We start from the raw sequence: 16,111 nt of genomic DNA, 5'->3' as shown, positions 1-16,111 counted from the left end.
TGAGGCAAGTTCTCTCTGACTTGGTACAGCTTCTAAAGCACACTGTGAAGAACTCACAATGTGCAGTGAAATCAGTGCATGGTATTTCAGTATACGAGGACAGCCTGTACAACCAACATACTTCCCAACTTTTTCAGATGGGAATGAGGAACACCTATCAGCAAAAGTATGCAGGCATAGGACACACCCCTTACCACACCCCCTTAACCCCTTTAATACAGGGCTTTTATACCCACCTCCATACCGGGCCTATTCTGGCACTTCTCTCCTACATGTTCAAATCATCATTCTTTTGCTAAAAAATTTCTCAGAATTTTTTTTTAGCAGACATCCTAGGGAATAAAATGGCGGTCATTGCAACTTTTTATCTTGCACGGTTTTTTTAAACGCCTTTTTTTTGGAAATAAAATGGTTTCATGAATTAAAAAATAACAAAACAGTAAAGTTAGCCCAATTTCTTTGTAAAATATGAAAGATGATGTTACACCGAGTAAATAGATAGTTTAGAGTTACAGAGGAGGTCTAGTGCTAGAATTGTTGCACATGCTCTAACACACGCGGCGATACCTCACATATGTGGTTTGAACGGGACACGGGACTTATGTGTGTGTGTTTGCTTCTGAGCACGAGCTACCGGGCACAGGGGCGTTTAAAAAAAAATATATATATTTTTTTTTATTTCACTTATTTATTTATTTTTTTACACTTTTTTTTACATTTTTATTTTTTTTATCACTTTTATTCCTATTACAAGGAATGTAAACATCCCTTCTAATAGGAATAGTGTGTGACAGGTCCTCTTTATGGAGAGATGCAGGGTCAATAGGACCCCACATCTCTACACATCACATCGCACCCGGGCCTCCGACGGTTATAGAGATGACTGGTGACCATCTGGTTACCAGTCATCTCTTTGCTTCCCATAAGGCGCTGGACGATTCTTTCTCTGGGCCCCTGATGGCACGGGGGAGCCCGGAGAAGCACCGGATGGCGGCGAGAGGGGATGTCCCCTCCCGCCGCCCATAAGAATGATCAAGCCAGGGAACCGCCGCCATGATCATTCTTATGGTGCGCAGGATCGCTGCCGGCAAACAATGATATCTGAATGATTCCTCTAGCTGCAGGCATCATTCAGATATCCCCTCACAAAGCCCAGGAAGTCATATGACGTCCACCAGGGATGGGAGATCCCCTCTGTGGACATCATATGACTATGGGCCGGTACGGAAGTGGTTAAAGGAAAATTGCAAAAAAAGATTGGTTAAACTCACAAGTGCTTTTTTTTACCACTACTATTCCTTTTATATTGGCTTTCTGAATTTACAAATACAGCAATTTATAAATCAGATGAAAGGTTTAGCACTGGAATACACTTTTTGATAACTAAAAAGTAAATTTTATATACAACTATATAGATCAGACCAAAATGAGGGATAAATGAGGAGGAAAGAGGGACAGAGGAACATTGCTCCAAATCAGGGACAGTCCCTCAAAATCAGGGACAGTTGGGAGCTATGCAACCAGGCCCTCCTGTACTGGACCCTGGGCCCCATCAGTTTAAAAGGGGGGCCCGCTGAACGGGAGGGACAGCTGTACTGCCTTGCTGCAGACACTGATCCTCATCTGCCTCCCTGTGCAGTGCTTCCGGCTTCTCCTCCTCTCCCTCCAGCTGTGCTAAAGGGGGATCAGTTCTAGCATCCATAAACCCATATCCCTACTTTCCGCCCCCCATGCACCCCTTTTTCCCACAGCATTTCCAGTTTCCCTCCTCTTCTCTATCTCCGGGAACTGCTGTGAACAAATGAGGGGATTTGTTTAGGATGGAGATGCTTTTAGTGTATTTTTTGCAAAAATATAATTTGATATTTTCTGGGGGGGTGAGGAGGAGGGAGCGGGGCCCTGCCAGGTGGGCAGTATGCGGCCCCATGGTTTCTAACAGGAGCAACTGTACAAGACTGAAGGTGAGGCTGGAGTTCACTTTAATTTTCATATTTAGTACAAATCTAGTGACAGCGAGACTGTCTGTATGAATTGTTGGCACAAAAAGACAAAACAGACTGGGGTATGAAGCTCATATTTAATGAATGCCAAGTGCAGATTACCTTATTATTGTACATGTTTAATGGTTCCTTTGCAATTACCAGCAGGTACCTGCAGGGTAAGCTGTATGACTTGTATCTTTGCTATATGAAAACTGTAAAATCATTTTATGAACATGAATCAATGATAAAGCCTACGCTTACATTTCCAACTCTGGGGGGAAAATGTTCTTCCTGTAAGCAGTGCCTGTAATATGTTTATCAAGCATACATCGTCATCTAGTGGTAGAAGTTTATTATTGCATTGTGTACCCTCCAGTCCTTTGCTCTTTTTTTCTGTAGCATTCTTGTTTTTGCAACTAGAATTCAATAGTTCAATATACCTCACTTTAAAGAAGACAGTCAAGAAATGGATAATTGTATTATGCCGCGTACACACGATCATTTTTCGGCATTGAAAAAACGACGTTTTTAAAAAATGTCATTTAAAACGATCGTGTGTGGGCTTCACATCATTTTTCGGGTTCTGAAAAACGACAAAAAATAAAAATTCGAACATGCTGCATTTTTTAACAACGTTTTAAACTATGTCGTTTTTCGGGTTGTAAAAAATGATCGTGTGTGGGCTTAAACGACGTGAAAAACCTGCGCATGCTCAGAAGCAAGTTATGAGAGGGGAGCGCTCGTTCTGGTAAAACTACCGATTGTAATGGAGTAAGCACATTCATCACGCTGTAACAGACTGAAATGCGCGAATCGTCTTTTACTAACACGAAATCAGCAAAAGCAGCCCCGAGGGTGGCGTCATCCGCATGGAACTGCCCCTTTATAGTGCCGACGTACTTGTTGTACGTCGCCGCGTTTTGCTAGAGCATTTTCTTTTAACGATCATGTGTGGGCAACGTTGTTTTAATGATGAAGTTGGAAACAAAGTTTTTTCTAGAGGCTGAAAAACTTCGTTTTTTTACAAGCCGAAAAATGATCGTGTGTACGCGGCATTACTTTCAAAAATTGCTGCATTTCAGTGGTAATTACAAAGAGGCAGTTCTTATCTCTTTAAGAAACGATAGATTCGAGTTACTGCATCATCACTGTATGGATGGATATTTTATGTTGGTTTTATATGAAATTTTCATTGTTTTAATTGTCCCCAATTAAATTTACTAATGAACCCAGAAGCAAATAAATCACTGATCCAGCGCTTACCGTATGTAAAATCAATTATCACGTAAAATCATATAAGCAGCCGCTGTAATCATAATAGATAAACAATAACTCATATGCCTAAAAAGATCACAAATAATTATAATCAATGAAGCAAAAGCAGCGCTCTTCTCCCAAACAGTTTAAAAGTTGTTGCACCCTGTAACAGGAGAGTCCAATAATAAACCTTTCCCATTGAGTGTCCTTTGAGGATTTAAGAGGAGTAGTTTCACACGTTGTGGTGTAGGCTTTGCGTAGCTATACACCTGGTATAGCTACGCAAAGCCTACACCACAACGTGTGAAACTACTCCTCTCAAAATTTGCACTCATCAGATTTCCAAAATATATATGCCTTTTGGTCATATATTTTTCATTATATAATCACTGTGGATTGGGATCTTCGCCAGTCTCAGTATCTTGTAACAAAGGGAAACAGACCCCATAGTGTAACCTAGTTAAGGCAATCCTGTTGACAAAGACGGAATGACGAAACGCATCTGAACGTGACCACGCAGAGACTGCCGGCAGCTACGAACTCTACCCGGGAATCACCACGGACAGGAAATCTAAGGATCGCCTTAACTGGATTAAGCTATGAGGTCTGTATGCCTTTGTTTCGAGATACTGAGACTGGTGAAAATTCCAATTTAGCGTAACCCAAAGGCATAAATATTCTGGAATTCTGGTAAGTGCAAATTTTGAGGGGTGCGGTTTCACATGTTGTGGTGTAGGCTTTGCGTAGCTATACACCTGTTAAATCCTCAAAGGACACTCAATGGAGAAGGTTCATTATTGGACTCGCCTGTTACAGGGTGCAAAAACCTTTGAACTGTTTGGGAGTATGGTGTGTAATACACCAGAAGAGTGCTGCTATTTCTTCATCAATAAAATGTACTGTTTTATGTATTTAAATGTGTTTGGCACCTTTAAAATCCCATCTCTGCTCCTCCTATACATTTAGGAAAGGACATTGCATAAAGCAAAATGTACTGCTTGCGGTAGCTTGTAATTTTGAAGCTATATTAGAGATCTCTAGGAGTTTTTTTTTTGTTGTTGCTAAAAGTCAAGTATGTGACCACATAGGCCAAGTGCAGTTCTTGAAATTGCTAATGCCTGGTTTACACTACCACATCAGAAGACACATATGCAACTTTCGCATGTGTTTTACAAGTGATTTTATGCCGTGTTTCAATTTTGTCCTCTGAAATCATAGTCATGCAAATAAAAGTCCAATAATAAAAACAAGTGTTGCATTTTTAGTGCAATACCATTGACCATGTAAGCAGGATCTTTCAAAAACACACTGCCCTTTTCTGTAATGCGGTGCTCTGATGTAATTATTTTCATAGAATATAATGGAAACTATTTTCTCTGTGCTTTTGGGGTGCCGTGAAAAATGTATCGCAGTTATACGTGTAAACGGGCCCCAAACATTGCATTGATTTCTATTTTCTACTGTATGTTTATGAATCTGATCTTGTACATCTGTCTTCCTGCATCTATTCCTAGTCTTATAGGGGCTATATACACAATGGCCCGGATTCAGGTAGATTTGCCCCTTATTTGCGGAGACGCAGGGCAGTGTTTTTGCCCTGCGCCCCCGCAAATTTACTGCGCTACCTGCGATTCACGGAGCAGTAGCTCCGTAAATTGCGTGTGCGCTGTGTAAACTTGCCCTGCGTAAGGGCACCTAATGTAAATGATCCCGTATGGGGCAGGAATCATTTAAATTAGGCGCGCTCCCGCGCCGAGAGTAGAGCGCATGCTCCGTCTGGAAACTTTCCCGACGTGCATTGCGGCAAATGACGTCGCAAGGACGTCATTTGCTTCAAAGTAAACGTGAATGGCGTCCAGCGCCATTCACGAATCACTTACGCAAATTACGTAAAATTCGAACGTCGCGACGCGGGAACGACGGGTATACTTTAGCATTGGCTGCCCCTGCTATTAGAAGGGGCAGCCTTACGCTAAACACGCCGTATGGAAACAACGTAAATTGCGTACGCAGGGCTCGCGCAACATTGTGAATCGGTGTTAGTATGCAATTTGCATACTATACACTGAGCACAATGGGAGCGCCCATTGCCACGCAGATTTTAGGCTGCAGTCGGCGTTACGATGTTCCTGAATCAGGAGCATTCGTAACGCCGGGGCAAGTAAGCAATTGCGCTGTGTAACCTATGGTTACACAGGCGCAATTGCTTCTTGAATCTGGGCCAATGATTTTATATACGTATGATCATATTGTCGATTGATTAACTGTCCAGGTGAAAAAATACACTCACAAGATCGAAGAGATGGTCTGATGCACCATAAATTTAACAATCATACTGATTCATCTACTTTTCGATTAGATTGTCGGTCAAGACAGTATAATTTCAATTAAATTGATCAGTTTTGCTTCAAATCAATTGATAACACTTGGAGGTTGATTTTGTAAAACTGGAGAGTGCAAAATCTGGTGCAGCTGTGCATGGTAGCCAATAAGCTTCCAGTTTTTTTTTTTGTCAAATCTTAATTGAACAAAATGAAGTTATAAGCTGATTGGCTACCATGCTGAGCTGCGCCAGATTTTGCACTCTCCAGTTTTAGTAAATGAACCCTAGCAAGTGTCTTTTTGATAATTCTTAGATTCTATCGTATTGTCTAAATTTTTGAAGAGTCATTCAAATAGATCATTTGTTTATGGCCAACATTAGTCAAGTTATTAGATCACTGGAGACAAAGGTCATGTGTACGCAGGTGATGCTCCCAGCTCTAACCTTTTGCTTCATATATTTTCTGGATTTTGAGTTTTGACCCACATACAGCTGTTTCATCTTTCTTGAGCTTCCTTAAAGAATATTTATCATTATATATGTTTTTTATACTTCTTTCCCATGGTTTCTAATTGCTTTATAACCCTAGTTGTGTGGTTCAACCTGCCCCTCTTCCCTCCTGTCATGGTTGATCGGCAACAGCTATGAAGGAGATGGCTGAATTATTGCTGTAGTTTGCTTTGGCTGTGAGCACTTTACCGAGACAAGCAAAAGCAAGAGGAATGCAGAGGTTGACATGTCCTCCCTCTCTTTGCATTACCCTTGCCGTTGCTTGTCTTGGGAAAGTGCTCACAGCTGGGGCAAGTCACAGCTTTTAATCAGTCATCTCCTTCATAGCTGTTGTCAGAACAGCCGTGGCAAAAGGGAAGGGGGCAGGTCAAACCTCATAACTAGGGTTATGAACTACTAAAGAACATGGACAAACCTTAAAATAAAAATTCTAATAGATCATCTTTAAAAAGACCAGGTAGCCAAATAGCACCACAAATTATCTATTACCTTTCTTAGCCAGAAAAGCCTCTGCTGTTCGCCCACCTGGTCCTGATTTGACTTTGATACTGAGGCCCCTTTCAGACTGGGGCGGGAGCTGCGGTGGCGGTATAACGCCGCTAAAAATAGCGGCGCTATACCGCCGGAATTGCCGCGGGTATCAGCCGCTAGCGGTGCGGTATTAACCCCCGCTAGCGGCCGATAAAGAGTTAATATCGCCCGCAATGCGCCTCTATAGAGGCGCATTGCAGGCGGTATTGCCGCGGTTCCCATTGTTTTCAATGGGAAGGAGCGGTGAAGGAGCGGTATACACGCCGCTCCTCTCACCGCTCCAAAGATGCTGCTGACAGGAGATTTTTTTGTCTCCCGCCAGCGCATCGCCTCAGTGTGAAAGCCCTCGGGCTTTCACATTGAGTCTGCAGTGCAGGAGTTTTTCAGGCGGGATAGCAGCGCTATTTTTAGCGCTTTACCGCCTGAAAAACTCCTCAATGTGAAAGGGGCCTTAGGGTTCGGTATCCTGAACTATTTGGCTCAACTCAACATAATTCTGCCTACCCATCACCTCCACCACTGACAAAAAAGAGCACCTCAGTGGCCAATATGAATGCTCCCATTGGGCAGGTGGATGGCATGGCATATTATTATTATTATTATTATTATTATTATTATTATCTGAATTGCTTGCTTGCTATGCCATGTACATTAGGATTTTAGAGTGGTGGAACATTATTCTTGTTATATCCAGTTATATATCAGGTGCAGTGCCTTAAAAAAGTATTCATACCCCTTGACATTTTCCACATTTTGTCATGTTACATCCAAAAGCGTAAATATATTTTATTGGGATTTTATGTGATAGACCAACACAAAGTAGCACATAATTGTGAAGTGGAAGGAAAATGATAAATGTTTTTTAATTTTTCTTATCGTATCTTATATTATATTTTATATCTGAAAAGTGTGGCGTGCATTTGTTTTCAGCCCCCCAAGTCAATACTTTGCAGAACCACCTTTCACTGCAATTACAGCTGAAAGTCTTTTTGGGGATGTCTCTACCAACTTTTCACATGTAGAGAGTGACATTTTTGCCCATTCTTTCATTCTTTTTTGCAAAATAGCTCAAGCTCTGTCAGATTGGATGGAGAGCGTCTGTGAACAGCAATTTTCAAGTCTTGCCACAGATTCTCAATTGGATTTAGGTCTGGACTTTGACTGGGCCATTCTAACACATGAATATGCTTTGATCTAAACCATTCCATTGTAGCTCTGGCTGTATGTTTAGGGTTGTTGTCCTGCAGGAAGGTGATCCTCCGCCCCAGTCTCAAGATTTGTGCAGACAGGTTTTCTTCTACGATTGCCCTGTATTTGGCTCCATTAATCTTCTCATCTACTCTGACCAGCTTCCCTGTCCCTGCTGAAGAAAATCATCCCCACAACATGATGCTGCCACCACCACCATGTTTCACATGGTAATGGTGTGCTCAGGGTGATGTGCAGTGTTAGTTTTTTGCCACACAGAGTATTGCATTTAGGCCAAAAATGTAAATTTTGGTCTCATCTGACCAGAGCACCTTCTTTCACATGTTTGCTGTGTCCCCCACATGGCTTCTCGCAAACTGCAGACAGGACTTCTTATGGTTTTCTTTCAACAATGGCTTTCTTCTTGCCACTCTTTAATAAAGACCAGATTTGTTGAGTGCACGACTAATAGTTGTCCTGTGAACAGATTCTCCCACCGGAGTTACCATGGGCCTCTTGGCTGCTTCTCTGATTAATGTTCTCCTTGCTCGGCCTATCAGTTTAGGTGGACGGCCATGTCTTGGTAAGTATACAGTTGTGGCATACTCTTTCCATTTTCAGATGATGGATTGAACAGCGCTCCGTGAGATGTTCAAAGCTTGGGATATATTTTTATAACCTAACCCCGCTTTAAACTTCTCCCCAACTTTATCCCTGACCTGTCTGGTGTGTTCCTTGGCCTTCATTAAGGATGAGCTCCAGCGTGTTCGCACAGTCCATGTGCAGAGCCTGCCAGGAAGTCGGCACCGTGCTGCGCTAATCACAGGCAGGGAGAGATTTCCCGATCTCTGCAGCCGAGCATCGGGATAATGTCTCCCTGCCTGTGATTAGCGCAGCACGGTGCCGACTTCCTGGCGGGCTCTGAACATGGAGTGTGCGAACACGCCGAAGCTCTTCCTTAGCCTTCATGATACTGTTTGGTCACTAAGGTTCTCTAACAAACCTTTGAGGGCTTCACAGAACAGCTGTATTTATACTGAGATTAAAGTACACACAGGTGGACTCTATTTACTAATTGGGTGACTTCAAAAGGCATTTGGTTCCACTAGATTTTAGTTAGGGGCATTAGAGTAAAGGGGGGGTGAATTCAAATGCATGCCATGCCTTTCAGATATTTATTTGTAAAAAAAAAAAATGAAAACCATGTATCATTTTCCTACCACTTCACAATTATGTGACACCATGTGTTGGTCTATATCAGTGATGGTGGACCTTGGCACCCCAGATGTTTTGGAACTACATTTCCCATGATGCTCGACTACACTGCAGAGTACATGAGCATCATGGGAAATGTATTTCCGAAACATCTGGGGTGCCAAGGTTCGCCATTAGTGGTCTATATTATAAAATCCCAATAAAATAAATTTATGTTTTTGGTTGTAACATGACAAAATGTGGAAAATTTCAAGGCGTAGGAATACTTTTTTTAAAGCACTGTATGTATCAGGTAACTGTTCCATTCATTATCAGTAAAAGGTTGTGCTGCATATGACTTGTGACACTTGTATTTGATGCTGTAACCTTTTCTAATGTGTCATATTTTTTTAGAGCAGAAGATGGGGAGATCCACCCAGAGATCTGCAGACTTTATATCCAGCTTCAGTGCTGCCTAGAAATGTATACAACTGAAATGCTGAAATCTATGTGTCTTCTGGGCTCCCTCCAGTACCAGCGGAAAGGTAACCTCTTATCGTTTCTCAGTAGTCAGATTAGTAACTGTATAGCTGTGAAGGAGGGGGTGAATGTAGAATGGCTGTGTATTTATTATAGAGACCATGGGCCAGATCCTCAAAAGAGATACACAGGCGGATCTGCTGTTCCGCCTGCGTATCCCTGTTTCTATCTTTGGAACTGATCCACAGAATCAGTTTCCAATAGATAGGCAGAAGATCCGACATGTGTAAGGGACTTACACTGCCGGATCTTAGGATGCAGTACCGCATCCGCCGCTGGGGGCATTTTGAGTCGAAATGCCGCTTCGGGTATGCAAATTAGCACTTACGGAGATCCACAAAGCTTTTCAGCTTCGTTTTTACTCTGTAAGTTTTAAGTTGCATGTGTAAAATTAGGGCTGCTTTTACAAAGTGTAAACTGTTTACACCTTGTAAAAGTAGACCCTTCTTTCTCGCGACGCTGGTTTTTTTTTTATTTTATTTATTTTTTTGCCCGCCGTAACTTTTTTTTTTCCCGACGCAACTTTTTTTACCCGGCGCGATTCACAAAACTCGGCGTAACGTAAAACCGCACAAACCACGACGGGAAAATGACGTCGGGAGCATGCGCAGTACGTCCGGCGTGGGAGTGCGCCTAATTTAAATGGGACTAACCCCATGAAATTAGGAACGCCTTGCGCCGGACGATTTTAAGTTACACCGCTCAAAATTTCTAGGTAAGTGCTTTGTGGATCGGGCACTTAGGTAGAGATTTTGCGGCGGTGTAACTTAAATGGAAAAAAATACGTTGCGCCGGGTTTTTGTGGATCTCGCCCCATGTCACCAACTTAAAAAAGCAAAAACACATAAAAATCAAGTATTTTTAAAGATGCTTACTACTTAAATGCATTAGTTTCCCATTTCCATAAACAAGTTTTATTCACTTGCAATGTGCCTTTGAACTAGGTAGGTAATTTGATCGCTTCGGCAAGAGTTGATAACCTAGCATAGCCACAGTTCTTCCTCCCTTTCGACACATATTGGCCTTCTCTTCTGAGCCTTGCCCCAATTTCACCAACACCGCTCCGCCCCCCCATGCGATCCCCAGCCTGTCAGATTCCCGGAGGGATACCGCCTTCATCAGAGGTCTCTGATAAAGAAGGACGTGTCTTCGAAACGCGCTAGTAAAGTCCTCCCCTATGCTCGAATGATCAGAGAATTTGGGGGAGTGCAGCCAAGTTGAGTTGCCTAATGAGCGCTTATACTATCTGTGTTTGTGAGTAGTACCAATTTCTTTTTTTTCTATCTTAAATAAAATTTGTGGGATGAAGTAATAGGCCTGTGCGCCCTCTTTCTTTCATCTATCTTTACCGTGTTTCGGCCTTGAAAAAAATTAAAAGTCAGCATCTACACATACCACAGCTGCTGGCTTTTAATAAATTGACTCTTACCTGTCCTGGAGTCCAGTGATGTCGGCACCCACAGCTGATGTTTACTTGGTGCTCCGCCGCCATTGCGGGTAGGGAAACCCGGCAGTGTAGCCTTTCGGCTTCACGCCGGGAACCCTATTGCGCATGTGCAAGGCCCGCTTCTCCCTCCTATTGGCCCGGCGGCCAGAGGAGAAGGAGGGAGCCCCGCAGTGACGTCACAGCTCCGTGGCAGGGACTCCCAGAAGTGGGAAAAGATACCTGTCATAGACAGGTATCCTGTCCCTCCTCCACTGAAAGGTGCCAATTGTGGCACCGTAGGGGGGGGGGGGGAGGAATAAGATGAGTGGAAGTTCCACTTTTGGGTGAAACTCCGCTTTAATTCAGGTTTGCAAACCTATTCAGGTTCTGAACTTTGAACGTTTCCACTTCGATGAATTAGCTATAGTTCTCTAACACAATGTTCCACAAAACATATGCCATTAAATACATATTATTTTATTGTGTTCTTATTCTAAAGGAAAAGAGCAGTGTGTTGGTCCAAAGATAATAGACTACAAAATGGATGAGAGTTCTGAAGTTCCAATCTTAGAAGACACATCATCATCCCCAGTAGATGTCCAGCAGTGTTGGCAGATTTCCACAGACATTGACAACACAGAGAGGTACATGGACTGCTTTTGCCACTAATTATTGGATATGACTTTCAATGCCTATATATACCGGATTCCTTTGATATGCAATTTTCATTAAAAGTAACCTGTTTGTATATTTTTATAATCATTTGGTAATTTTGAATTACACAGGTCTGTGGTAGGTTTATTTCAGGGTAAAGCAACATGACTGTTTTGTGGAACATATCACATGCTGCTTCCTATCTGGAATGATGAGGAGGAATGGTAAGTATGTATATGCTGGGGAGGGGGATATAAAGTCTTCTGTTCCTACATTGACAAAACACAGGTTTGCTTTTAAAGGGGTTGTAAAGGTTTGTTTTTTATTTTCTAAATAGGTTCCTTTAAGCTAGTGCATTGATGGTTAACTTACCTTCGATGTCCCTTCTCTGTCTGAATTTCTCACTTCCTGTTTCTCCTCAGTAAACTTGCCCCCATCATCCGAGCAGTTCTGGCTGGGGGTTAGTCAGCCAGAACAGCTTACTGATGAGGAACAGGAAGTGAGTAATTCAGACAAAGAAAAAAGGGAAATCGAAGGAAAAGGTAAGTGAACCAACAATGCACTAACTTAAAGGAACCTATTTAGAAAATAAAAAACGAACCTTTACAACCCCTTTAAGCACAACTCTGGGAAACTTAAAATTATACATTGCCATGGGGCTGTGCCTGGACTGCAGGTGGTTCTAAAGCCTAAATGTCTTTTACTTTAATGGATTCTATGCATTAAGGTAAAAAAAAATTCTGTGTGACAGAATCCTCCCTGCCCCCCTTATATTTACCTGAGCCCATTCACAATCCAGTGATGAGCTGGGCAGATTGATAGCAGCATTTGTCACTGGCTCCCACTGCTGTCAATCAAATACTGTGACAAAGAGCAGGACGGGGCCTAGCCACCCGGTCTGTGTCAATGGACAAGGTGGCTCAGGAACAGCTTCCTGTGGGGGCACCTGCCGAAGAGGAGGAGCCAGGAGCACTGGCGGGGGACCACAGAAGAAGAGGATCAGGGGTGCTCTGTGCAAAATCATTGCACAGGGCAGGTAAGTATGACATGTTTATTTATTTTTTATTTTTTATGAAAAGAACCTTTAATACAATTTTAATTGCTTGTTTAGATCTAGGGCAGTGGTCATCAACCATGTTCTCAGGGCCCACTAACAGGCCAGGTCTGCAAGATAACTGAAATACATCACAGGTTATATCATTTGCTGCTCAGTGATTGCAGTATTCTAGTCTGCATCTCCCCAAGGTAATACATAACATTTGGCCTGTTAGTGGGCCCTGAGGACAGGGTTGATGACCACTGGTCTAGGCGACGTGGAAAAGAAGATCTGCCTACCTCCATCGCCCTTCTAGACCAGTCCTCGCTGCAAGAAGATCTCCCCTATGCTCCAGCGGTCTAAGGCCTTGACTTCATTAAGCTCAATGCAGGGTCTATATTCCTGCATTGGGATGTGATGATGCTGAGGGACAGTCCACCACCAGAGTGTGGGGGATCCAAGGATCGGTAAGTTAAAGTGCAAACACTTTCCCCTAGACCAAACTTTCTAAACAAAGGGCCATTTTACAGTCCTTCAGACTTTAGGAGGGCCAGACAGTGGCCATTGGAAGTAGAAAATGTCCCAGCGTCTGTGGGAAAAAACAAGGTCCCATCTTTGGTGTCAGTGGGGGAGTTGTGCACCATCATTGGTGTTAGTGGAAGGGATTGCACTCCTTCCAAAATACCATTGGAAGGAATTGGTGTCATTGGAAGAAATTGTGTGCCATCAATGGGTATTACTGGGCCCTATTGTTGGTGTTGTTGGGAGAAATTGTGCCCCATCATTGGGAAAAAAATGATGCCCCATTACTGGTGTAATTGGGAGGAATTATGTCCTATTGTTGGTATCGTTGGGAGAAATTGTGCTCCATCATTGGGCAAAATTTTGCCCCATTATTGGTGTCTTTGGGAGGAATTGTGACCGTTCATTGGTGTCAGCTGAGAGATTTGGGCCCCTCGTTGTCAGTGGGGGGGAACTTTGCCCCATTATTTGTATCAGTGGATGAAATAGTACGTCAAGGGCCAGATGAAAGCAAGCAAAGTGCCGCAGTTTGGAGACCACTGCCCTAGACTAAACAAGTAGTTAAACTGCAAGTAGACATGTGCATTCATTTTCGTCCGAATTTCAGGTATTTTCGTTATTTTTTTAACAAACGATAACGAAAGCACAGAAAACGAAAACCGAAAGATCCGACATAAACAAATGCTTTATTTTCGTTTTCATTAGGGTCGAATGTGCCTAACCTTAACTCTATTTGTCCAATATTATTCTACATAAAGAGAAAAGATTCAACATTGAGAGAAAAGATTCGACATTATAGAGACATGAAGAAGAGTCGACATAGAGAGAAAAGATTCGACATTTTTTTTAAGATTACGTTGAATCTTCTTAGAACATTCGACAGACACCATAAGCCTTCAATGACAGATTCAATCGTAATTAATTAGGATTTTCGGACAAATGCATTTTTTAACGAAAAACTAAATAAATAAAAACGAATTTCGGGAGTAACTAAATAAATTTATTTTTCAGAAGAAAACGAAATTCCAAAAGGAAATATTTCAGTGTGCACATGTCTAACTGCAAGTAATAATTTTTATGTTTCCCAGAGTTGGGCTTTAAACTGAAATAAAACAATATATCTATTTCTGGCGGCGGAATTCAAAACGGCGATTAGGGGGCGTGATTCATTTAAATGAAGTGCTTTCCCGCGCCGAATGAACTGCACATGCGTCGTCCCAAAATTTCCCGCCGTGCATTGCGCTAAATGACGTCGCTAGGACGTCATTTTTTTAACTTAGACGTGAGTTACGTCCATCCCTATTCACGGATGACTTACGCAAAAAAAAAAATTAAAATTTCGACGCGGGAACGACGGCCATACTTAACATGGCAAGTCTATCTATACGCCGCAAAATACCAGCTTTAACTATACGCTGGAAAAAGCCGACTACAGACGACGTTAGAAAATGCGACGGCCATGCGTACGTTCGTGGATCGTCGTAAATCGCTAATTTGCAAACCCGACGCGGAAAACGACGCAAACTCCACCCAGCGGGCGCCGAAGTATTGAATCTAAGATCCGAAGGCGTACGAAGACGTACACCTGTCGGATCTTATCCAAATGCCGTCGTATCTTGGTTTGAGGATTCAAACTAAAGATACGACGCAGGAAATTTGAAAGTACGCCGGCGTATCAGTAGATACGCCGGCGTACTTGCTCTGTGGATATGGCCCATAGGGCCAGATTCACATGCAAGAGCGCCGGTGTAACGTAACCCGTTTACGATACACCGCCGCAAGTTTCCAGTTTTAGTGCCCGATCCACAAAGCACTTACCTGGAAACTTGCGGCGGTGTATCGCAAATACGTCCGGCGCAAGGCGGGCCAATTCAAATGGGCGTGTGCCATTTAAATTAGGCGCGCTCCCGCGCCAGACCTACTGCGATTGCTCCGTTTCGCAATTCCCGTCGTGCTTTGCGTGCAGTGACGTCATTTTTTGGAAGGGTGACGCGCGTAGCGTAATTCTGTATTCCCGGACAGCTTACGCAAACGACGTTCATTTTTAAATTTCGACGCGGGAACGACGGCCATACTTTAGACAGCAATACGTTTGCTGTCTAAAGTTAGGGCACCCAAAACGACGACTAACTTTGCGACGGGAAACTAGATCTTATGGATATCTATGCGTAACTGATTCTATGAATCAGTCGCATAGATAGAAACAGAGATACGACGGCGTATCGGGAGATACGCCGTCGTATCCCTTTTGTGAATCTGGCCCATAGTTCCCTGCAAAGAATGTAAATAGTTACATCTCCCACTGATTGCACTGACAAACATTGCTCTGATAAAGAGGAGTCACTGCTTGAAGTCTATTCAGAAGCCAACACACCTGGGAGCATCAATCTCCTGGTTCCCTGCTGTGTTTAGTGGTCCTTCCCACTGACCCGCACGTCACTTCTGTACTCTATAGTAATATAGAGAGGCAAGTATCGTCTTTTGTTGCAGGTAATAATTTAGGTGTACTGTACGTGACACTCACTTCAAAGTAAATGTTCATCTTTAGAAAAATAAATCCCCCCAGCCCACCTCCTTTTCCTTCTTAAAGTGTTATGCCCTGTACACACGATAGGTTAGTCTGATGGATTTTTCCATCAGTTATCCGATGAAGCTGACTGATGGTCAGTCGTGCCTACACACCATCAGTTAAAAAAACGATCGTGTCAGAACGCTGTGACGTAAAACACAACGACGTGCTGAAAAAAATGAAGTTCAATTCTTCCAAGCATGCGTCAACTTGATTCTGAGCATGCGTGGATTTTTAACCGATGGACAGACAGACGATCGTTTTTTTCTATAGGTTTTTTATCCATCAGATAATTTTAAAACAAGTTCCTATTTTTTTGACTGATGGATAAATAACCGATGGGGCCCACCACACACGTTCGGTTTGATCTGATGAAAAC

The 16,111-nt window shown here is 42.8% G+C and overlaps 1 protein-coding gene across 2 annotated transcripts in view; it reads left to right on the top strand.

Moving 5' to 3' along the window:
* LOC120929099 (regulator of G protein signaling 7 binding protein) overlaps nt 1-16,111 on the top strand; it is a 156,220-nt gene that overhangs the window by 127,651 nt on the left and 12,458 nt on the right. For both annotated transcript variants that reach the window (XM_040340319.1, XM_040340328.1), the window contains exons 3-4: nt 9,400-9,530; nt 11,451-11,595. In XM_040340319.1, the coding sequence (XP_040196253.1) occupies nt 9,400-9,530; nt 11,451-11,595 (276 nt within the window). The remainder of the gene's footprint in view (nt 1-9,399; nt 9,531-11,450; nt 11,596-16,111) is intronic.

The sequence above is a fragment of the Rana temporaria genome, chromosome 1 (assembly GCF_905171775.1).
Source record: "Rana temporaria chromosome 1, aRanTem1.1, whole genome shotgun sequence".
Lineage (NCBI taxonomy): Eukaryota > Metazoa > Chordata > Amphibia > Anura > Ranidae > Rana > Rana temporaria.
Note: the sequence above shows the minus strand (reverse complement) of the source record. Positions and strands in the feature narration are given on the sequence as shown.